The sequence below is a fragment of the Salmo trutta genome, chromosome 4 (genome assembly GCF_901001165.1).
Source record: "Salmo trutta chromosome 4, fSalTru1.1, whole genome shotgun sequence".
NCBI classification, from domain to species: Eukaryota; Metazoa; Chordata; class Actinopteri; order Salmoniformes; family Salmonidae; genus Salmo; species Salmo trutta.
The window spans coordinates 66,817,509-66,839,739 of record NC_042960.1 but is presented as its reverse complement, the minus strand read 5'-3'; the positions used below and the strand labels follow the sequence as shown (position 1 = coordinate 66,839,739).

The following is a 22,231-nucleotide window of genomic DNA, read 5'->3' as shown; positions in this document are numbered from 1 at the left end:
GTTGTTGTTAGTGGTGTTGGCTTTGGTGGTGTTGTTGTTGTTGTTGGCATTGGTGTGGTTGTTGTTGGTGGTATTGGTGTGGTTGTTGTTGGTGGTATTGGTGTTGTAGTTGTTGTTGGCATTGGTGTTGGTGTTGTAGTTGTTGGTGGTGTTGGTGTTGTTGTTGTTGGTGGTGTTGGTGTTGTTGTTGTTGTTATTGGTGTGGTTGTTGTTGGTGGTATTGGTGTTGTTGTTGTTGGTGGTATTGGTGTGGTTGTTGTTGTTGTTGGTATTGGTGTGGTTGTTGTTGGTGGTATTGGCGTTGTTGTTGTTGTTGGTGTTGGTGTTGTAGTTGTTGTTGGTATTGTTGTTGTTGTTGTTGTTGTTGTTGGTTTGGTTGTTGTTGTTGGTATTGGTGTGGTTGTTGTTGGTGGTATTGGCGTTGTTGTTGTTGTTGGTGGTATTGGTGTTGTAGTTGTTGGTGTTTTTGTTGTTGTGTATGTTGGTGCTGGTATTGGTGTGGTTGTTGGTGGTATTGGTGTTGTAGTTGTTGGTGGTATTGGTGGTATTGGTGTTGTTGTTGTTGTTGGTATTGGTGTGGTTGTTGTTGGTGGTATTGGTGTGGTTGTTGTTGTTGTTGTTGTTGTTATTGGTGTGGTTGTTGTTGGTGGTATTGGTGTGGTTGTTGGTGGTGGTATTGGTGTGGTAGTTGTTGTTGGTATTGGTGTTGTTGTTGTTGTTGTTGTTGTTGTTATTGGTGTGGTTGTTGTTGGTGGTATTGGTGTGGTTGTTGGTGGTGGTATTGGTGTGGTAGTTGTTGGTGGTTTTGGTGTTGTTGTTGTTGGTGGTATTGGTGTGGTAGTTGTTGGTGGTATTGGTGTGGTTGTTGTTGTTGTTGGTGGTGTTGGTGTGGTTGTTGTTGGTATTGGTGTGGTTGTTGTTGGTGGTATTGGCGTTGTTGTTGTTGTTGGTGGTATTGGTGTGGTTGTTGTTGGTGGTATTGGTGTTGTAGTTGTTGGTGGTGTTGGTGTTGTAGTTGTTGGTGGTGTTGGTGTTGTAGTTGTTGGTGGTGTTGGTGTTGTAGTTGTTGGTGTTGTTGTTGTGTATGTTGTTGTTGGCATTGGTGTGGTTGTTGTTGGTGGTATTGGTGTTGTAGTTGTTGGTGGTATTGGTGTGGTTGTTGTTGGTGTTGGTGTTGTTGTTGTTGGTATTGGTGTGGTTGTTGTTGTTGGTATTTGTGTTGTTGTTGTTGGTGGTGTTGGTGGTGTTGGTGTGGTTGTTGTTGTTGGTATTGGTGTGGTTGTTGTTGGTGTTGTTGGTGGTGTTGGTGTGGTTGTTGTTGGTGGTGTTGGTGGTGTTGGTGTGGTTGTTGTTGTTGGTATTGGTGTGGTTGTTGTTGGTGTTGGTGTTGTTGTTGTCGGTGGTATTGGTGTGGTTGTTGTTGTTGGTATTGGTGTGGTTGTTGTTGGTGGTGTTGTTGTTGGTGGTGTTGGTGTTGTTGTTGTTGGTGTGGTTGTTGTTGGTGGTATTGGTGTGGTTGTTGTTGGTGGTATTGGTGTTGTAGTTGTTGGTGTTGTAGTTGTTGGTGGTGATGGTGTGGTTGATGTTGGCATTGGTGTGGTTGTTGTTGTTGTTGGTGGTGTTGGTGTTGGTGTTGTTGTTGTTGGTGGTATTGGTGTATTTGTTGTTGGCATTGGTGTGGTGGTTGTTGTTGTTGGTGGTGTTGGTGTTGGTGTTGTTGTTGTTGGTGGTATTGGTGTGGTTGTTGTTGGTGGTATTGGTGTTGTAGTTGTTGGTGTTGTAGTTGTTGGTGGTGATGGTGTGGTTGTTGTTGGTGGTGTTGGTGTGGTTGTTGTTGGCATTGGTGTGGTTGTTGTTGTTGGTGGTGGTATTGGTGTGGTTGTTGTTGGTGGTATTGGTGTTGTAGTTGTTGGTGTTGTAGTTGTTGTTGGCTTTGGTGTTGTTGTTGTTGGTGGTATTGGTGTGGTTGTTGTTGGTGGTATTGGTGTTGTAGTTGTTGGTGGTATTGGTGTTGTAGTTGTTGGTGTTGTAGTTGTTGGTGGTGTTGGTGTTGTTGTTGTTGGTATTGGTGTGGTTGTTGTTGGTATTGGTGTTGTTGTTGGTGGTGTTGGTGTTGTAGTTGTTGGAGGTATTGGTGTTGTTGTTGTTGGTAGTATTGGTGTGGTTGTTGGTGGTATTGGTGTGGTTGTTGTTGGTGCTTTTGGGGTGGTAGATGTTGGTGGTAATGGTGTTGTTGTTGGTGGTGGTGTTGCTGCTGTTGTTGGTTTTGGTGATGTTGTTGATAAACATTCAACGCAACAGAGGACTCTAATCTTATAGTTCTTGCACTTAAATGGTCTCTGAGTCTGTTTATTTTCTTCACATATTAAACCGAAGTCAACATCGCACTCCACAACTTGTCCTGTGGAAGCTACATAGTCCTCTAAGCTCGTATCAGGGTAGTCTGTAGCTACACATTCAATATCCTGTGGATCTTCACACACTTCTTTTCCACTCTGTGTGATATTCCAATACGTTTCCCAGTCACTCTTGTCTTTATCATCGTCTTCATCATACCATTCTGACCACTCACAGGTAGGAATACAAGGAGTAGTTGTTGGCTCTGTTTTTTGGGGGGTAGTTGTTGGTGGTATTGTTGTTGTTGGTGTTGTTGTCATTGTTGTTGTTGTTGGTGTTGTTGTTGTTGTTGTTGGTATTGGTGTTGTTGTTGTTGGTGTTGCTGTTGTTGTTGGTATTGGTGTTGTAGTTGTTGGTGGTATTGGTGTTGTTGTTGGTGGTGGTATTGGTGTAGTTGTTGTTGTTGGTATTGGTGTAGTTGTTGTTGTTGTTGTTGTTGTTGTTGGTATTGGTGTGGTTGTTGTTGGCATTGGTGTTGTTGTTGTTGTTGGTATTGGTGTGGTTGTTGGTGGTATTGGTGTGGTTGTTGTTGTTGTTGGTATTGGTGAGGTTGTTGTTGGTGTTGTTGTTGGTGGTATTGGTGTGGTGGTTGTTGTTGGTGGTATTGGTGTTGTTGTTGTTGGTATTGGTGTGGTTGTTGTTGGTGGTATTGGGGTGGTAGTTTTTGGTGTTGTTGTTGGTGGTGGTATTGATGTTGTGGTTGTTGGGGGTATTTGTGTGGTTGTTGTTGGCATTTGTGTGGTTGTTGCTGGTGTTGTTGTTGTTGGTGGTATTGGTGTGGTTGTTGTTGGTGGTATTGGTGTTGTTGGTGGTATTGGTGTTGTTGGTGTGGTTGTTGTTGGTGGCATTTGTGTGGTTGTTGTTGGTGTTGTTGTTGGTGGTATTGGTGTGGTTGTTGTTGGTGGTATTGGTGTTGTTGTTGTTGGTGGTATTGGTGTTGTTGTTGTTGGTGGTGTTGTTGTGGTTGTTGTTGTTGGCATTGGTGTGGTTGTTGCTGTTGTTGGTGGTGTTGGCTTTGGTGTTGTTGTTGGTGGTATTGGTGTAGTTGTTGGTGGTGTTGGTGTGGTTGTTGTTGTTGGTATTTGTGTGGTTGTTGTTGGTATTTGTGTAGTTGTTGGTGGTGGTATTGGTGTTGTTGTTGGTGGTGGTGTTGCTGTTGTTGTTGGTTTTGGTGATGTTGTTGATAAACATTCAACGCAACAGAGGACTCTAATCTTATAGTTCTTGCACTTATATGGTCTCTGAGTCTGTTTATTTTCTTCACATATTAAACCGAAGTCAACATCGCACTCCACAACTTGTCCTGTCGAAGCTACAAAGTCCTCTAAGCTCGTATCAGGGTAGTCTGTAGCTACACATTCAATATCCTGTGGATCTTCACACACTTCTTTTCCACTCTGTGTGATATTCCAATACGTTTCCCAGTCACTCTTGTCTTTATCATCATCTTCATCATACCATTCTGACCACTCACAGGTAGGAATACAAGGAGTAGTTGTTGGCTCTGTTGTTTGGGGGGTAGTTGTTGGTGGTATTGTTGTTGTAGTTGTTGGTGGTATTGGTGTTGTTGTTGTTGGTGTTGTTGTCATTGTTGTTGGTGTTGTTGGTGTTGCTGTTGTTGTTGGTATTGGTGTTGTTGTTGTTGTTGTTGGTATTGGTGTGGTTGTTGTTGGCATTGGTGTTGTTGTTGGTGGTGTTGTTGTTGGTGTTGGTGTTGGTGTTGGTGTGGTTGTTGTTGTTGGTATTGGTGTGGTTGTTGTTGGCATTGGTGTTGTTGTTGGTGGTGTTGTTGTTGGTGGTATTGGCGTTGTTGTTGGTATTGGTGTTGTTGTTGTTGGTTTTGGTGTTGGTGTGGTTGCTGTTGGTGGTATTGGTGTTGTTGTTGGTATTGGTGTTGTTGTTGGTATTGGTGTTGTTGTTGGTGTTGTTGTTGTTGGTATTGGTGTTGTTGTTGTTGTTGGTGGTATTGGTGTTGTTGTTGTTGTTGGTGGTATTGGTGGTGATGGTGTGGTTGTTGTTGGAGGTATTGGTGTGGTTGTTGTTGGCATTGTTGTGGTGGTTGTTGTTGTTGGTGTTGTTGTTGGTGGTGGTATTTGTGTTGTTGTTGGAGGTTCTGTTGTCAATGTGGTAGTTGTTGGTGTCCACGGTGTTGTTGGTGGTGTTGGTGTGGTTGTCTGGGGGGTTGTTGTTGGTGGTGGCGTTGTTGTTTCTTCACACATCAGAATACACTCCCCGGTCTCTTCATCAAATATAGGCGTTTCTGGAGGGCATCGTGGGTAACAACCTATATAGAAGACAGTGTGATTTAGTTGTTTTGATTTAGTTATTACATTTAATAAAGTTGAGGTCAAAAAACATATCAATACTTTGTTTAAGAAGGGCATGTGCATATGGAACAAACATACAGGCTGGTGCCAATCAAATCAAATAGTATGCTGCCTCACCTTCCAGATTTGGAAGAGGGTTGTTACAGGTCCCATTTGGATTCAGACAGGTCTTGTAGCAAGGTGTGTGGCAAGGGCTGTAATGCCATTCACATTCACCTGGATCGTTGTAGTAGTCACAGAACACAGCTACAAGAGGGAAAACGTACAGGTTCATACACTGAATACACATTGCATGCCCTCAGCAAATGGCACCCTATTCCATTTGAAGTGCATTACTTTTTATCAGAACCCTAGGTACCCTGGTCAAAAGTGATCCACTATAACGTTACACATTAAGATATCTGTTTAAACCAACAAGCTAAAATATACTTTAGATCCACATCCTCACAAGTTTGGGTTCTTTCAACAACATATTCATTTACATTGTAAATTCTAATCAGTCAAATTACTCCAGACATGTCAAATCATTTCAATGCCAAGCCTGACAGTCAAACAGTGGAAGTGTGTGACCTTTGGAACACAAGCATAATGAACCCCAAAAAGATTTGTTGTACTTACGACAAATTTCTGGTGTTCTCCATGCAACACAGACTCCAGCTTCAGTGCAGGCCTGGGCGTAGGCTGCTACAGCTGTACAGAAACACTCACAGTCTCCACCAGTATCACAGGCACAGGAGTCTTTCACACAATTGTCAAAGAACAGAGTAGGATCTACCTGTAAAACACATACAGAAAGAACACACAAGATGCACTACTACTGTATTTTTTAGTTTTGTTTGTTTCTTAGAGCATTTTTCAAAACACATATATCAACAGACATGTTCATGAATTAAATCATTGAGGATGACAAGAAAGTCAATGTTTTAAACGATTTGGGTGTATTTTTTGGTGCAGAAGTTTGACTGTCCACCAGTCTTTCAGTGTTCTGTCTGATACTTTCACTAGGTTTATAATTGTATGGTATATTCATAGCAATCCGCTGCAGCACTGTACCTTCTTGTGGCACGGTTGGAAAGTCTGTCCTGTGATGATGCTGCACTGCATCTTAGCCCAGTTGTGACGGTTGGGTCTGGCTCCACATGGGTCGACGTTGCTTTCTGCGTCGGGGCAAGTGCTTGACACTTTCCAGCTGTTAGCAAAATCCACAGGACTGCTGACTATCATCTGACCTTGCGTGGTGAAGTCATCTCTGCCGTCTCCATTATAGTTCCCACACAGGCCGCACACTGCTCCCTATAGACACATAGAAACGATAAGGCATACACAGTGGAACTGTATCAAATCAATCACTGTTAGCAATACACAATGATGTCTGATGTCTTGTTCATCTATTTCAAGTCTGTTTCATCACAGGTTCTGCTCTCTATGAGTTAACTCTTCAACACTAAACGTACACTATGCTGTGGCTCCAGGATGATGCGGACGGTAGTTTTGCGGTCCCACAGCACTGCGATCCCGATGTCTGACTCAACAATCAGGTACAGACCGACGGTCCTCACTCGGTACTGGATCTGAGAGCCCACTCCTAGGTCCACCACTTCATAGATTCCCTTTGATAGTTTCAGCTCTGTTCTCTGTAAGGATAAGGATTTAGCACTTCCTGTTCACAGACAATCAGGGTTGAAAAATTCTGGTATCTTTCCCCAAAATTCCAGTTTTTCCAGAAAGGATTTCAAGGAATTCCTCCTTATTCCTTCGTAATTTCAGAAAAATTGCAATTATGATTTGTGGAAAAACAGGGAATTTGGGGAAAGTTATCGGAATTTTGCAAAACTATGACAGACAATACACTTTCTAAAGCTTTTTTTGAAGAAAAAAAAAATGCTTGAATTTCGTACTGATTTTTGCAGTTAGTGGCTATTTGGAAGAAAGTTTTACTTGCAATGATTGTGATGGTGATTTTACCTACTTTAGTTGAATTCACTAATTGTACTGTCACTCTGAATAAGTCGCTCTGAATAAGAGCATTTGCTAAATAATGCAAAATTATGTATTTTTTGTGTGTATGAATGTCAAATGATCTCTCATTATGATTCAACCGGTATAGAAAGGAGAATGGCTCATTATAAAGCCTAGAGTGGAGTAAATGAAATGGTATCAAACACAACAAAACCAGTCATGCATTTGATGCCATTCAATTAATTCCATTCCTGCCATTACTATGCGCCCATCCTTCCCATTGAAGGTGCCACCAGCCGCCTGTTCGAGTGTGTCTTTTGTCCAGTCTTACCCCCAGTTGAACCCTGACAGACTTGGAGCAAGTGGTGCCTGTGGTTCCACACGGTATGTTCTCTGTGATCACCATGAACTTGTCCTGGCCAGGCTGGTTCCCACATTTGTTCTTAAAGAGAGACATAGGGAGAGAGTACTTTAGAAACCAAATTATACTTTTGCAATTTAAATGATTAGTTGGTAATATAGAATACAACAGCAGTACTATTATACAAACATTTTTGTATAAAAACACATCACCACTTAATTGAAATAAATTGTAATGTATTGAGATGTCCTGATAAGCATTGATTACCTGGACAGCCACATAGCCACATTTTCCTTGGAAGCCATACGTGCGCTCATCAAAGGTTTTGTAATGGCCACTGCCGTAAATGGTACAGGTTCCTGGGCACTTCTTATCTGTGCAGTCCCATTTCCCACTCTTACAGGTGCTACATGTGTACAGTATGAGAGACACTAAGTCAAATATCCTCTTCAAAAACAATCATGATCACATTAGCTAGAAAGGATGATGGAAGCCCTCATTTTGTGTCATGAAATCTCATTCCATTTTATTTTAGTCTAGAATTTCTATTATTTATGGTGCCGTATAATATAACGTCATATCATACCGCATAACCTTGCACTGTATCGTTTTTGATCAGATAATAACATATAACCATAAAACCTCAATAACTCACCAAGTGTTACATCCGTTTGGGATCTGTTTTCCTGGGGCGTAGAGGAATCCATCATGGCTGCATGGGCATTCATGTTTTTTCACACACATACCTTTCCCATCCTCCCACAGACTCATGGGACACTTGCACCCAGACTCACACTCTGCGGAGAACTGTGGTCAAGGAGAGAGACGGAATTAAATAAAGATCACAGCCCTTAGGTCAGGTACTAATGGAAGTCAACAAGTCAACTCACACAGTCCATGAAATCCGGGTTCCTACAGCTCCGTGAACACTGTACTCCCAGGTCATTGGAGCAGTTCAAGAATACCTTCGGCGACTGGCAGGCTGTAACAGAAGAAGTTTCATTATTATTACACAACAAGTTGTCAAATTAGATCTGGGTTCAAATACTATCTTTCAAATACTTCTAGGGACGGTTTAAAACAGATTAAGCCAAGTCCTGGACTCAAGTAATTGAAATTATCTCTCATATAGTATTTGAGGCCAAGTCTAGGTCAAATACTGTATACATCAAAGGGATAATGGGATATGAATAGCAAATGAACACAGAAAGGCTACTTACTACTCTCTGAACGCATTTTCCAGGAACGGCAGTGAAGCTTCCCATTGTTGCAGACACTAGAAGAACACGCATGATATTAAGAGCTATTTTGATATTGGAATAACATTGCAGGATTGTGTACTTTTTATACTAGCAGGGTAATATGACATATTTGCTGCTTTGGTAGGTAGGTAAGTTAGGTAAATAAGTAGGTGGGCGGTGGGCGGGGTAGGTAGGTAGGTCGGTAAGTAGTGTCATGACGTTGGCCTGTGGGTAAGGTTTATGACCCCCCCCATAAATACCTTTCTCCCTTCCCCTCTCTCTCTGACCCTACTGAAGGACTGTTGAATAGCCTTTGTTAAATATAAAGAGTCTGGGAACATCAAACAAATGGGGAAAAGGAACCATATTTCGGGAATAGAACCAGTTGGAAATATGCGTTGGAACTTAATGAGTATGGATGTCAGTTCGGTTGTCATCTGAGACATTATGACTGATGACAGGATGACATAAACTGTACCTGGGAAAGTCCACACATTCTAGTTATCAAATTCACATGGAATTGTTGTGCCATTTAAATGTTTGATATTGAGATTGTTTGTTAGGAGATTAAATGTAATTTTAGCTTCCAAATGAGAGAATTGGGTTTTCATGAGGAAAGTACCCTGCTTAACCTCTACGGGCTAGGGGGCAGCATTGAGAATTTTGGAAAAAATATGTGCCCATTTTTAACTGCCTCCTACACCAACTCAGAAGCTAGAATATGCATATTATTGTTCAGGTTTGGATAGAAAACACCCTAACGTTTCTAAAACTGTTTGAATGGTGTCTGTGAGTATAACAGAACTCCTATGGCAGGCAAAAACCTGAGAAGGTTTCATGCAGGAAGTACCCTGTCTGACAAGGTGTTGTTGTTCTTGCTTCTGTTTATTGAAGAGTCAGGATCTTAGCTGTAACATGACAATTCCTAGGGCTCCAATAGGCTCTCAGAACCCGGGAAAAACCTGAACGATGACGAGGCAGACTCAGGCTGAAACACATTATCTCCTTTTCCAAGTGTCCCATCAGATGACAATAGAATTAGGCGCGTGCGCAATTCGCCCCCGTGGAGTATTTTCCTTTGGCTGTTTAGCTAATTGCAGATTCTCGGTCGGAATATTATCGCTTTTCTACGAGATAAATTGCAAAAAAATTGATTTTAAACAGCGGTTGACATGCTTCGAAGTACGGTAATGGAATATTTAGAAGTTTTTTGTCACGTTCTGCGCCATGCGCACGACCGTGATTTAGCATTCTGATAGTGTCTAGAATGCACGAACAAAACGCCGCTGTTTGGATATAACGATGGATTATTTGGGACCAAACCTACATTTGTTATTGAAGTAGAAGTCCTGGGAGTGCAATCTGATGAAGAACAGGAAAGGTAAGACCATTTTTCTTATAGGAAATATGATTTTGATGAAGGCTAAACTTGCCGGGTGTCTAAATAGCTAGCCCGTGATGGCTGGGCTATGTACTTAGAATATTGCAAAATGTGCTTTATCCGAAAAGCTATTTTAAAATCGGACATATCGAGTGCATAGAGGAGTAATGTATCTATAATTCTTAAAATAATTGTTATGCTTTTTGTGAACGTTTATCGTGAGTAATTTAGCAAATTGTTAGTAAATTCCCCGGAAGTTTGCGGGGGGTATGCTTTTTCTGAACGTCACATGCTAATGTAAAAGCTGGTTTTTGATATAAATATGAACTTGATTGAACAGACATGCATGTATTGTATAACATAATGTCCTAGGGTTGTCATCTGATGAAGATCATAAAAGGTTAGTGCTGCATTTAGCTGTGGTTTGGGTTTTTGTGACATTATATGCTAGCTTGAAAAATGGGTGTCTGATTATTTCTGGCTGGGTACTCTGCTGACAATCTAATGTTTTGCTTTCGTTGTAAAGCCATTTTGAAATCGGACAGTGTGGTTAGATTAACGAGAGTCTTGTCTTTAAATAGCTGTAAAATAGTCATATGTTTGAGAAATTGAAGTAATAGCATTTCAAACGTTTTAAAAATCGCGCCACAGGATTACACTGGCTGTTACGTAGGTGGGACGAATTCGTCCCGCCGGTCCCATAGAGGTTAATCAGTGGCCCGCATCTATGAAGAGACAGGGGTTATAAACGATGAAACACACCCTTCTCCCCTCACCACTATATAAGACAATGACACAATGTAACCAGGATTCCACTATGGAGGTCTGCAGCCTCTGCGTTAAAAGGACACACATGTCAAGTACAGAACTAAGCCAACCTCGGCGTGAGCTTTGGTGGCAAATGGTATGAATTTTGAACTTATTCACTACAGAAGTGATACTTCCTAGCCGTTGAGTTAGCAGCGGACGCTGTAGACGTGGGCTAGGAAAGGACGGACGACAGATCCAGTCTAACACACGACGAAGATACCACAACGTATCCAATTTACCACCAGAGACATTCTTCCGAGGACAGGAAGATGTCTGTTGGCCAACACGGCCAGCATCTACGACCAAACTACCGAAGCGCAGCTCAGAGTAAATATTTATTGCATTTTCCTTTTCCAAATGGGCGGTAATTTAGACTGCATACGATAATGTATTTACGATAGCATAGCTGCTGTTTCTTTTGTTCCTCAGTCTTCCCGCTCTTTCATTCAAGCCCAACCCCCTTTCTTTGTGTAACAAGCCGCCATGTCAGCTCCGTCCACCAGGGCCAATTTCTGTATGACATAATTTGCATTCCGTGTACATGTAATTCTGTGTGATTCGTTTAGGTATTTGGTATATAAATAATTAAACCCATTTTTGTATTGCTGATTCAACTTGTTAGCCAGGGTTCGTGAAGATAACCAAGAATTTACAACTTTCATTATGAGACTGAAAATAAAATGAGCATTAATATTGATGGCTATCGATGTGAAAAATTACTACGTTTTTAAGAGTTTATTCGGAAGATAACGGCTCTATAAACACTCTTCCGTTGTGTCCCGACTTTCTAGTTAATTGCATTTACATGATTAGCTAATCAGGTGATATTAATTACAGAGAAAGGATTTTATAGGATAGCATGTCATATCACTTAATCCGGCATAGCCAAAGACACAACAGTAGTCAGTTAAATAGGTAGCTAGATACTTTATTAGATGGAAACAGTCTCTTACCAGTGCTCCTCCTGAATGTTGATGGACTTCCCAGGCTTGATGTGGACCCCGTTGTGGAAGCAGGGGCATTTGTCCATGGGTACACAGGTGCCCCTGTCATCCATGTAGAGTCCGTCCGGGCAGGAGCAACCATCCACGGGGAGGAAGTCGTTGGTACAACCCTGCCGTTTGCTGGCCAGGGAGCTACAGGTCAGCTGACATCTCTGGAGCTGGTCAGAGTAGATCTGAGATGCTGGGCAGTTACCAGTGTATTTGTCTGGTTGCAGGGAAATATGTAAAGTGTTGGATAAAGTTAAGATTGGCAGTGTTGGAAAATGTTACTAAAGGCTCTATTTCCCTCCAGGAAGGAAGAGGATTAAGTAAGTAAGTGTTGTTAAAGTTGACATCAGATGAGATGAGAAGACACAGTACTTTATTTTTTAGCTCTGGTCAAGGTATTCATTTATTCCCCAAGAGGAAATAAAAAATGTGTTTGTCATACAAACTAGATGCCACAATAAAAACTTTTAGAAACATCCACAACCGGTCGACTGGTTACTGCAATTTCCCCTGAGTAGGGGAATTTGTCAGGGTTACCCCCTGTCTCCTCTACTTTTTGCAATGACAGTTGAATCTGCCAAGGTTGTCCCCTGTCTCCCCTACTTTTTGCAATGGCAGTGAAATTTGCCAAGGTTGTCCCCTGTCTCCATACTTTTAGCGATGGCAGTAGAACCATTTGCAGAATGCGTATATTCTAATCATAATATTAGTGAACCTTTCATTGGTAGCCAGGAGAGGCCTATAATGTCATCTCCTTTCACTAATATACGGCAAGACATAAATATGAGAAGTGTAAATCACTTACCACACACGTTCTCTCTCCAGCCCGACAGGACCACTCCCTTGGTAGCACAGTCTCGCACATAGGATGAGAAGACGGCACACAGGCAGTCTTCACTCTTCTCACAGTTGCAGCTAGCGTACGTGCATCGCTGCAGAAAATATCAAGTTTAAGTAAATGTTCCATATGTAATAAATATATAACAAATCTCATTGGCCAGAGCTTTCGCATGACAAACAGTATTACAAACAGCATTAAAAACAGTAAGAAACTTCAGGACAAATATGTACAAGTGTACATATACCACAAACCAGCCAAGATATAATTGTGAGCATTCCAAACAAGATGTTACTCAATGTAATGTTACAGTTCCAGTTATACAAAAAATGTATTACCTTGTAGTAAAGCTCGGGGTCCACCATGGCATGGCACTTGGCAAAAGTGCTGTCAGAACTTCTTAGCATGGAGCACCAATGTTTAGCATAGTTCTCTGAGTAAACAGGTGGTAAGAGTTCAAATATGTCTGATACTGTATAAACTGCTGCTTGCTGCATCGCTTTGGATCCAATGACATGATACTGCGGTTGTTGACATAAACATTTATGAAATGCTTGTGTTCTGCTTTTTATTGTGTTATGTAAGGGTTATCCTTCAATTAATAAAGAGTTAGTGAAGAGGGCTTACCATTCTCCACACTGAGGGAGCAGGGGTCGTCCAGCCTCTCCTCTCTGTCTTTGCAGGTAGGATTAGCCTTCCAGGAGTTCCCAAATGAAGAGGCTGTTCCCTCCACCATACCCTGAGGGGTCTTCATGTCATCAGACAGAACCTTGTTGAAGTTCCCACACAGACCTAGAAGAAATAGAAACAGAAATCAACACCATATAAACCTACATCAAACAGAAATCAACACCATATAAATCCATTTGCATAAAGTAGAATTTAAACTCCATATATAATTGATATCTGTTCACCTTCAGAGGTATATGCCTACAACTTGGGAGTTAACTTACCTTGTGTCTTGGTCTTGTAGCTCTCGTCCAGGGTGACATAGACCTGCATGATAGGGACCAGCTGGATCTGAACCTGCAGCCCAAAGCTTGTCTGGAGCATTATGTGGAAGGATGACGGCTTGAACACACTGATGCCAGCTATGGGAAGTAAAACAAATAGGCTAATGTCAACTGGGAAAAAACTGAAAGAGCTCCTGCTGAGACTGAGGTTGTCCTAATATGGACACCGTACACAAATGTCAGCTGGGAACAGAAAGGAGGGGTGGGGGAGTGGGGTGGGGGATTACCAAAATTAAACATTATTCATTTTTTTTTTTTAAATGTCTATTTAATAACACTAAACATTACTGTACTTAATGCTGTGTAAATAGCTTTGGAAGTATAGTGTAATAATACATAGAATTAGGTAGTTGATATTTATACAGGCGAATATTTCATTCTATGTTTCATTCTATGTTACTGGTTGCACTTTCAGAACATAGAAGGGTGTGCATAATCTTTATTATAAACTGGGTGGTTCGAGCACTCAATGCTGATTGGCAGACAGATGTGTTATATCAGACCGTATGACAAAACATTTTATTTTTACTGCTCTAATTACATTGGTAACCAGTTTATAATAGCAATAAAGCACATTGGGGGATTGTAGTATGTGACCAATGTACCATTGGTAAGAGATGTTGCGTCGTGCCCAAGAACAGCCTTTAGCCATGGTATATTGGCCAGATATCACACCCTCTCGGGCATTATTGCTTAATAACTTCTGTGGGATCAGTGTCCCTTGGGACGTTTGAGTTAACATAGGCTAATGCAACTAGCATTAGGTTGTAAGTATCAAGAACATTTACCAGGACATAAGACATATCTGATATTGGCAAAAAGCTTAAATTCTTGTTAATCTAACTGCATTGTCCAATTTACAGTAGCTATTACAGTGAAAGAATACCATGCTATTGTTTGAGGAGAGTGCACAATTTTGAACGTGAAAAGTTATTAATAAAGAAATTTGGCACATTTGGGCAGTCTTGATACAACATTTTCAACAGAAATGCATTGGTTCATTGGATCAGTCTAAAACTTTGAACATACACTGCTGCCATCTAGTGGCCAAAATCTAAATTGCACCTGAGGGCTGGAATAATACATTATGGCCTTTCTCTTGCATTTCAAAGATGATGGAACAAACAAATACAATAGGACAGCTGTTTTTTTCTTTGTATTATCTTTTACCAGATCTATTGTGTTATATTCTCCGACATTCCTTTCACATTTCCACAAACTTCAAAGTGTTTCCTTTCAAATGGCACCAAGAATAGGCATATCCTTGCTTCAGGGCCTGAGCTACAGGCAGTTAGATTTGGGTATGTCATTTTAGGCGTAACCACCTTAAGAGGTTAATTATTCAATTTCCCACCTGTATTGTAAGGCAGAGTGATCTGTGCATTGTGGCTGACTTTCCCATCGGCGGTAATCACCAATGCCTGGAAAAGAAAACAATAGCCATGATCAACTAATCCTATTCAACACAAGACTAGATGTGCAGTATATACATTTTACATACATATACGTACTTATACAGTCAGATCCAAAATGATTGGCACCCCTGTTTCATTATTTTTCAATACCTCACCCTGCGAGGATAACAATACTGAGCCTTTCTCTAGAAGATTTTAGGAGAATGGAGAACACATTGGGAAGGATCTTAGACCATTCCTCAATACAGACCAGTGGAAGCATAACAGCCCCATAACATCAAAGATCCACCACCATTTTATACAGCAGGTATCAGGCTCTGTTTTGCATATGATTCTTCTTTTTGACACCAAACCCACCACTGGTGTGCGTGGCCAAAGATCTTCATTTAATAGTATTTTTTGCTCATCTTTATCAAGGATGCCTTTTAATTAGGACCTGACTGTACATACATAGAGATGGTGTATAATATACATGTGTATATGCTTAACCTGTCTGGGCTAGGGGGCAGTATTTTCACGGCCGGAGAGAAAATGTACCCGATTTAAACTGGTTACTACTCTTGCCCAGAAATGAGAATATGCATATTATTAGTAGATTTGGATAGAAAATACTCTAAAGTTTCTAAAACTGTTTGAATGGTGTCTGTGAGTATAACAGAACTCATATGGCAGGCAAAAACCTGAGAATATGTCAAGCAGGAAGTGGCCTGCCTGACAATTTGTAGTCCTTCTGTTGCATCTCTATCGAAATTACAGTATCTGTGCAGTTACGTGACACTTTCCAAGGCTTCCATTGGCTCTCTAAAGCCTTCAGAAACCGGATTGGCGCGTCTCCTGTCTCTGGGCAGATAACAGCAGCAGAGTTTGTCAGTGGACTGCCTGGTGACAGAGAGACTGGAGATGCGTGTCCATGAGACCTCACCATTTTTTTCTTTCCCTCTTTGAATGAATACAACGTTGTCCTGTTGGAATATTATCGCTATTTTACGAGAAAAATAGCATCGAAATTGATTTTAAACAGCGTTTGACATGATTCTAAGTATGGTAAAGGAACATTTAGATATTTTTTGTCACGAAATGCGCTCGCATTTCGTGACAAAAATAACTATGGATTATTTGGAACCAATATGAAATAGAAGTCCTGGGAGTGCATTCTGACGAAGAACAGCAAAGGTAATCCAATTTTTCTAATAGTAATTCTGAGTTTAGTGAGCCCGAAGTTGGCGGATGTCTGAATAGCTAGCCTGTGATGGCCGAGCTATGTACTCAGAATATTGCAAAATGTGCTTTCACCGAAAAGCTATTTTAAAATCTGACATAGCGATTGCATAAAGGAGTTCTGTATCTATAATTCTTACAATAATTGTTATGTATTTTGTCAACGTTTATGATGAGTAATTTAGTAAATTCACCGGAAGTTTGCGGTGGGTATGCTAGTTCTGAACATCACATGCTAATGTAAAAAGCTGGTTTTTGATATAAATATGAACTTGATTGAACAAAACATGCATGTATTGTATAACATAATGTCCTAGAAGTGTCATCTGATGAAGATCATCAAAGGTTAGTGCTGCATTTAGCTGTGGTTTGGGTTTTTGTGACATATATGCTTGCTTTGAAAATGGCTGTGTGATTGTTTTTGGCTATGCACTCTCCTAACATAATCTAATGTTTTGCTTTCGCTGTAAAGCCTTTTTGAAATCGGACAATGTTGTTAGATTAATGAGAGTCTTGTCTTTCAAATGGTGTAAAATAGTCATATGTTTGAGAAATTGAAGTTATAGCATTTTTTAGGTATTTGTATTTCGCGCCACCCCATTCCACTGGCTGTTGAATAGAGTGGGACGCTAACGTCCCACCTAGCCCATAGAGGTTAACTGTATATGTCAAATCTCCATCTTTTAATGAAGGTAATACTCACGTTGTTTCTATCATTGTTTAGCAAAACCACAACACTCTTGAGGCAAGTGTCAAACTTCTGTCTTATACAGGGAACCAGCTGGACCAGCACAGTGAACTTTGGACTGGCTTCATCCTGAAACAGAGAAGGGAAACAAAAAAACAAAAACATTGATGAGAAAACGTTGTGACATATAAAATGCCATCCACTTATCATCTAGATTGTCTCTTCATAAAAGTATAGTGTAATTGTCAGTTACCTTGCTTTCCACTTTGGCTAAGGGGTAGTAGCAGTCCCCATGGAAGGTGTATGCTTTTCCATCGAAGGTCGTCACGTGTGAACCCTCCTCAACTGCACATGTAGCAGGGCTGGGAAGACTTTTACAGGACCACTGACCATGGTGACAGACACTGAATCACAGACACAGAACAAATGATGAAGTCATTTACAGGACCACTGACCATGGTGACAGACACTGAATCACAGACACAGAACAAATGATGAAGTCATTTACAGGACCACTGACCATGGTGACAGACACTGAATCACAGACACAGAATAAATGATGAAGTCATTTACAGGATAAACCAGATACATGAACCCTCTGCTACGACTTCTGTCTGAACTTAACTTGTTATTTTAACTGTACAGTGCTTTACATTGAGCACTTCAAGTCTAAACATTTGACTCACCATTCCTCACGGTCCTGTCTGAATACTTCTCCAGAGTTGTAAACTTTGTCATGTTTGCACTGACACTGGTCCTGAGTGATACACCCCCGCTTTGAGATGTCATCAAACACAGTCCCTACAGAGTGGTGAAAACATACAACATGAACGTCACCACAGTCCCTACAGAGTGGTGAAAGCATACGTCATGAACGTCACAGAATGAGATACAGTGAGTTAGTCTAATGCTATTTGTGGTATAATGGAAATAACTGTAAAATAAAGAAATCTGTACAAATACACTTTATAAATTATATTTATTATTACTAAATGTAAACCAAATGTGTATTATGACTAAATATATAACATCATCACTGTTATACTGATACATTGAGGTGTGTTCTGGTTAAAGGCTGACCGTGAGGGCAAAAGCAGCCGTCCATCAGGTGTTCTTCACACAGTGAGCTGGTGTCTGAGTGGGTACAGGTATCCATGCAGGGAGAGCCACTCTCCAGATACACCATGTTGAACGGACACTGCTTTTCTAAGAAAACAAAGACAGTTAATTACAGTGCATTTTATTATTATATGTAAATATGTATATATATATATATATTTATTTATTTTTTAAGACATTTGTGTGATCTGAAGCTGACTATGGACAATAAAGAGTTATTTTTTGCATGTGACTTTTTGATCTACAACTCTACTGTAATCCAAGAAATGTTTTCCTGAACACCCAGACAGTAATTGAGATGTCCCATTACCACAGAAGGCTGTTGTTCTCCAGTGGGGTGGCTGTCCCCCAGCATGGGAGCACTGTCTGGAGTACTCTGCCAGGGTGCTGCAGACACAGAAGCTATCAGAAGTGTTGCTGCAGCCACACAGGTCCTGAATACAGGCCTGGATGTAGGGCTCAGGGTTCACAACTGCACCACAGGAGCTCCACAACGGCGAGCGCAGGAGCTGGTCACACTGGGCATGCTGAGGAGGAGGAGGAGGAAGAGGTGAATGAGGAGAAGGTATAGGTGAATGAGGAGGGAGAGGAGGAGGACGTGTAGGAGGGAGAAGAGGAGGAGGAGGTGGAAGAGGAGGGAGAGGAGGAGGAGATGGCGGAGGGAGAAGAGGAGGAAGTGGAGGGAGAGAAGGAGGAGGTGGAGGAGGAGGTAGAGGTGGAAAGGAGGTGGAGGGAGAAGAGGAGTGAGAGAGAAGGAGTGGGAGAGGAGGAGGCAGAGGAGGAGGAGGACGAAGAGAGTACGAGGAAGAGGATAAAGAGGAAGAGGGGGAAGAGAAGGAGGAGGAGGTTGTTAGTTGCAATACGAATAATATTATACCATATTTGAACTTAATTCATTCCATATGGCAGTCAAATAAATCAATAGAATGAAGTGAAGTACATGGAAATACTGTAGTCTATTTGTCAGGCTGAACAGACACGAGGTAGAACTTACAAACTCCTTGCATGTGTCCTCTTTAGGCTGAACGTCTGCAGGTTCATCTTCCTCTTCCTCTTCATAGGGGTCTTCACAATCCTCGTTGGGCCTGTGGACCTTCTGCCTGTTTCCAAACTCAATGGGGCTCACATTACGACCTGCACGGAAATAAAATGATGTCATCCTTCATCAATAAGTGATTAGAAACGCTTATAAATGTGTATAAATGTATATTAATGAACTTACAACCTGTGTGAAATTACAAAGATGTTACTTGATGTAAGAATATATAACAGTCACTTAGAATATATTAATAAATAGCATGTTAATAATAACAACTAAATAAGTCATTATAAATATTTAGATAAATGCTTAGAAATTCGTTATAAGTGCCGATACATATTATAAATGATAATATTAGCCACTTGGAATATATTGATTACACTTAACACCCTAAAACCTTACAGGAATAAGTCATTATAAATACTTGTACATATTTATATACATGATTATAAGTGTGTTATAAATGACTATACATGTTTTAATGCTCGTGAATCGTAATGCTAATAATTCTTATAAATGCTCACCATTATGAATAAACTCATTGTGAACTGGAAGGCCATTAAAGTCTCCACAGAGACCACAGGTACGGTTGGTATACTCCGTGTCCAGCTCCACCTAAGGCAAACAGTGATGGGTCAACTATTTTTCAAGGTAGACTCAGAGAAATGCTGTTGCCACGAGCAGCAGAGCAGATATTGAGATGAGACCCAAGGCTTTGCTGTCACACAGTCACACACGGTATCTGTGCATGTGCACGGGTTCGTTTTACGCTGTTCACTGTTTAATGACAGCAGTCAATTTCAGTGAACGCATTGATTCTTACAAAGCAAATAAATAAATACACTTCTGTATGCATTCTTCTAAGTAATGTCTTGATTCTTATAAAAGCTTACCATGACGGCATCTTCTCCATTCCACATGACAACCAGGCCAACCTTGGAGTAGAGTTTGGTGTAAACTGCATTCCTCTCCAGTTGGACTCCTCCATTGTAGTACGGCAGAGTTACACTGGGAATAAAGATGAAGAACATTATTAATAATAGAGATTACATAGAAATGTACCAATGTGTCAATTAACAACAAAGAGACACAAAATACAGTTAAATCCTTTGAATTCAAAATGGAATCCCTGGAAATGTGTCAGAGTACTTTCTGAGATGGGAATAGGTAACAGCATAATATAAATCCATTACTTTTTGCAGAGAGGAAATGTTTTATATATATATATATATATATATAGACAGATAGATAGACAGATAGATAGATAGACAGACAGACAGATAGACAGACAGACAGATAGACAGACAGATAGACAGACAGATAGATAGACAGATAGATAGACAGATAGATAGACAGATAGATAGACAGATAGATAGACAGATAGATAGACAGATAGATAGATAGATAGATAGATAGATAGATAGATAGATAGATAGATAGATAGATTTTTCCATGGCTCGCTTGAAAAAGGATGTCAATCTCAGTGTGACTTCCCTGATGAATTAGAGGACACATAACATAAAACATTAGTGGAAAACGTACATTTCTCCGTTGACCGCGACCTGAGTCTTGGTCAGGTGGAAGACCAGGTCGTTGATAGTGACCACTACGTGTTTGACCGTAGGGTTCCCCTCAGCCTCAGTAGCCCCGTTCCTCTTCAGGTGCACAGAGAACTCCTGGTAGGACTCAGAGTGGCAGTCGGAGGCCAGGTTGTATTCACACGTCCCTGGGAACTGGTACACGTCTCCATCGAAGGTTTTGAAGTGCTCTCTGCCCCAGGTGCTGCAGATGCTGTTCACATGGTTGGACTGGCGCGCTGAGGAGACGAAAACAGAAAAAGTCACAAACAGTCAAACATAAATGTATGGAATCAGAAAGAGACACAATTTATTACTTTGCTGTAAATTGTAAATAATGCAGCATGTATTTCAAAATATCCAATTCTAGTGGATTGTGAATCAAGATATTATAGAATATGACACTCCTAGACAGACTTCACTCAGATTTGCTCCAACCAAAAATGTTCAAAATAACAAAATGTGTCTGTTCTTGACTGATGGTTGACTCGAAATAGATAGAAACTTAATCTAACGCCATCTCAATATAGTATCTATTGTAAATATACATTTGTTCTTAACTGACTTGCCTAGTTAAAATAAGGTTAAATAAAATAAAAAATCTAACTCCATCTCAATAGATGTTTAACTGTTTGTCTTTGTCTGCATAGATCAAAATAAATCACTGCTATTTCCAAAATGATCCTGTATCGTCTTACCTTTCTTGGCTTTCACCTGGATGGCGCTCGTTAGTGGCAGAGCGAGAACACACAACCACAGAGCTGTCCACCCCATAGTTAGTGTCCTGGTGAAGTGGGCTTCAGGTAAAAGTGTAGAGTGCTGCTTGACAGCCTCCTTTATAATGGCATTGTTTAATCTGTGTCTGTCAGTTCACACCCATCAGAAGGAGGATGTCAGACATCTTTATTGAGACATGGTAAACATGTCTATTGACAGGGCCAGATTACCGACTGGGCAATCAGATAACATAAGAACACGGCATAAGTCATTGCAAAATTTGAAGAATTGCAGGAAATTAGCAACATTTTCTCTTCGTTGCCAAGAGGAGTGGTTCTCTAAAATGTTATTGTACAGTGCCCCAGATTTGTGTTTATTGCAGCCCTGTCTAAGGAAATCCAACCACTTTCAGAAGTCCCATTTACTATCTATTATTTCCTTTATCCTGAAAGTAAATGTTAAAAAATGAAAAAAGCTATGTTTTTAACTTTGGATTTACAATAAATACTATACATTCATAATGGAGACAGTGTCGTGCCTCCTTCAATGATGCATCATTTGATTATTTAAGGTATAGCACCTCTTACAAAACAAGGTTATGTCCATTTTTTGTTCCAGGTAGAAGAACCATTTTAGGTTTCACAGAGTGTTCTACATGGAACCCAAAAGGGTTCTACCAGAAACCAAAAAGGGTTCTACATGGAACCAAATAGGGATCTCCTATGGGGACAGCCAAAGGCCCCATAGGACTTTCTAGCGAAAGGGGGATACCTAGTCATTCAACTGAAATGTGTCTGAATCAGAAAGGTACGGGGGGCTGCCATAACCGACATCCACATCTTCGAGGAACTGTGGGTTAACCGCCTTGCTCAGGGTCAGAACTACAGATTTTTACCTTGTCAGCTCGGTGATTCGTTGCTGGCCCAACGCTCTAACCTCTAGACTACCTCTACTCCAGTTGTTTGAGCATGAAACGATATTGAAAAGCAACGATATTGTGTGAATATGGACATTATTTGGAGTAAATTGCCTAATACACACTATAAGGTTGACCCTTTTTACATTGTCCTATTCAACAACTATACTGGATGTGTAACCAGGCCGACACTGTACAGCTCAGGTTCACTTGACTCATTTGG

The 22,231-nt window shown here is 40.8% G+C and overlaps 1 protein-coding gene across 1 annotated transcript in view; it reads right to left on the bottom strand.

Annotated features, from left to right (window-relative positions):
* Nucleotides 1-21,197, bottom strand: part of LOC115193072 (mucin-2) — a 32,037-nt gene extending 10,840 nt beyond the window's left edge. Inside the window, exons 1-26 of the mRNA XM_029752056.1 lie at nucleotides 21,074-21,197; nucleotides 20,341-20,614; nucleotides 19,692-19,806; nucleotides 19,323-19,413; nucleotides 18,754-18,893; nucleotides 18,070-18,286; nucleotides 17,721-17,846; nucleotides 17,327-17,441; nucleotides 16,894-17,044; nucleotides 16,656-16,769; nucleotides 14,674-14,740; nucleotides 13,260-13,397; nucleotides 12,934-13,098; nucleotides 12,645-12,739; nucleotides 12,274-12,400; nucleotides 11,430-11,685; nucleotides 8,265-8,320; nucleotides 7,935-8,026; nucleotides 7,700-7,851; nucleotides 7,312-7,450; nucleotides 7,015-7,125; nucleotides 6,179-6,358; nucleotides 5,778-6,017; nucleotides 5,343-5,499; nucleotides 4,842-4,970; nucleotides 3,504-4,681 (exon numbers count right to left, since the gene is read on the bottom strand). Of these exons, the coding sequence (XP_029607916.1) occupies nucleotides 3,504-4,681; nucleotides 4,842-4,970; nucleotides 5,343-5,499; nucleotides 5,778-6,017; nucleotides 6,179-6,358; nucleotides 7,015-7,125; nucleotides 7,312-7,450; nucleotides 7,700-7,851; nucleotides 7,935-8,026; nucleotides 8,265-8,320; nucleotides 11,430-11,685; nucleotides 12,274-12,400; nucleotides 12,645-12,739; nucleotides 12,934-13,098; nucleotides 13,260-13,397; nucleotides 14,674-14,740; nucleotides 16,656-16,769; nucleotides 16,894-17,044; nucleotides 17,327-17,441; nucleotides 17,721-17,846; nucleotides 18,070-18,286; nucleotides 18,754-18,893; nucleotides 19,323-19,413; nucleotides 19,692-19,806; nucleotides 20,341-20,614; nucleotides 21,074-21,149 (4,701 nt within the window). The 5' untranslated portion in view covers nucleotides 21,150-21,197. The remainder of the gene's footprint in view (nucleotides 1-3,503; nucleotides 4,682-4,841; nucleotides 4,971-5,342; nucleotides 5,500-5,777; nucleotides 6,018-6,178; nucleotides 6,359-7,014; nucleotides 7,126-7,311; nucleotides 7,451-7,699; nucleotides 7,852-7,934; nucleotides 8,027-8,264; nucleotides 8,321-11,429; nucleotides 11,686-12,273; nucleotides 12,401-12,644; nucleotides 12,740-12,933; nucleotides 13,099-13,259; nucleotides 13,398-14,673; nucleotides 14,741-16,655; nucleotides 16,770-16,893; nucleotides 17,045-17,326; nucleotides 17,442-17,720; nucleotides 17,847-18,069; nucleotides 18,287-18,753; nucleotides 18,894-19,322; nucleotides 19,414-19,691; nucleotides 19,807-20,340; nucleotides 20,615-21,073) is intronic.
* Between the last annotated feature and the right edge of the window lie 1,034 nt (nucleotides 21,198-22,231).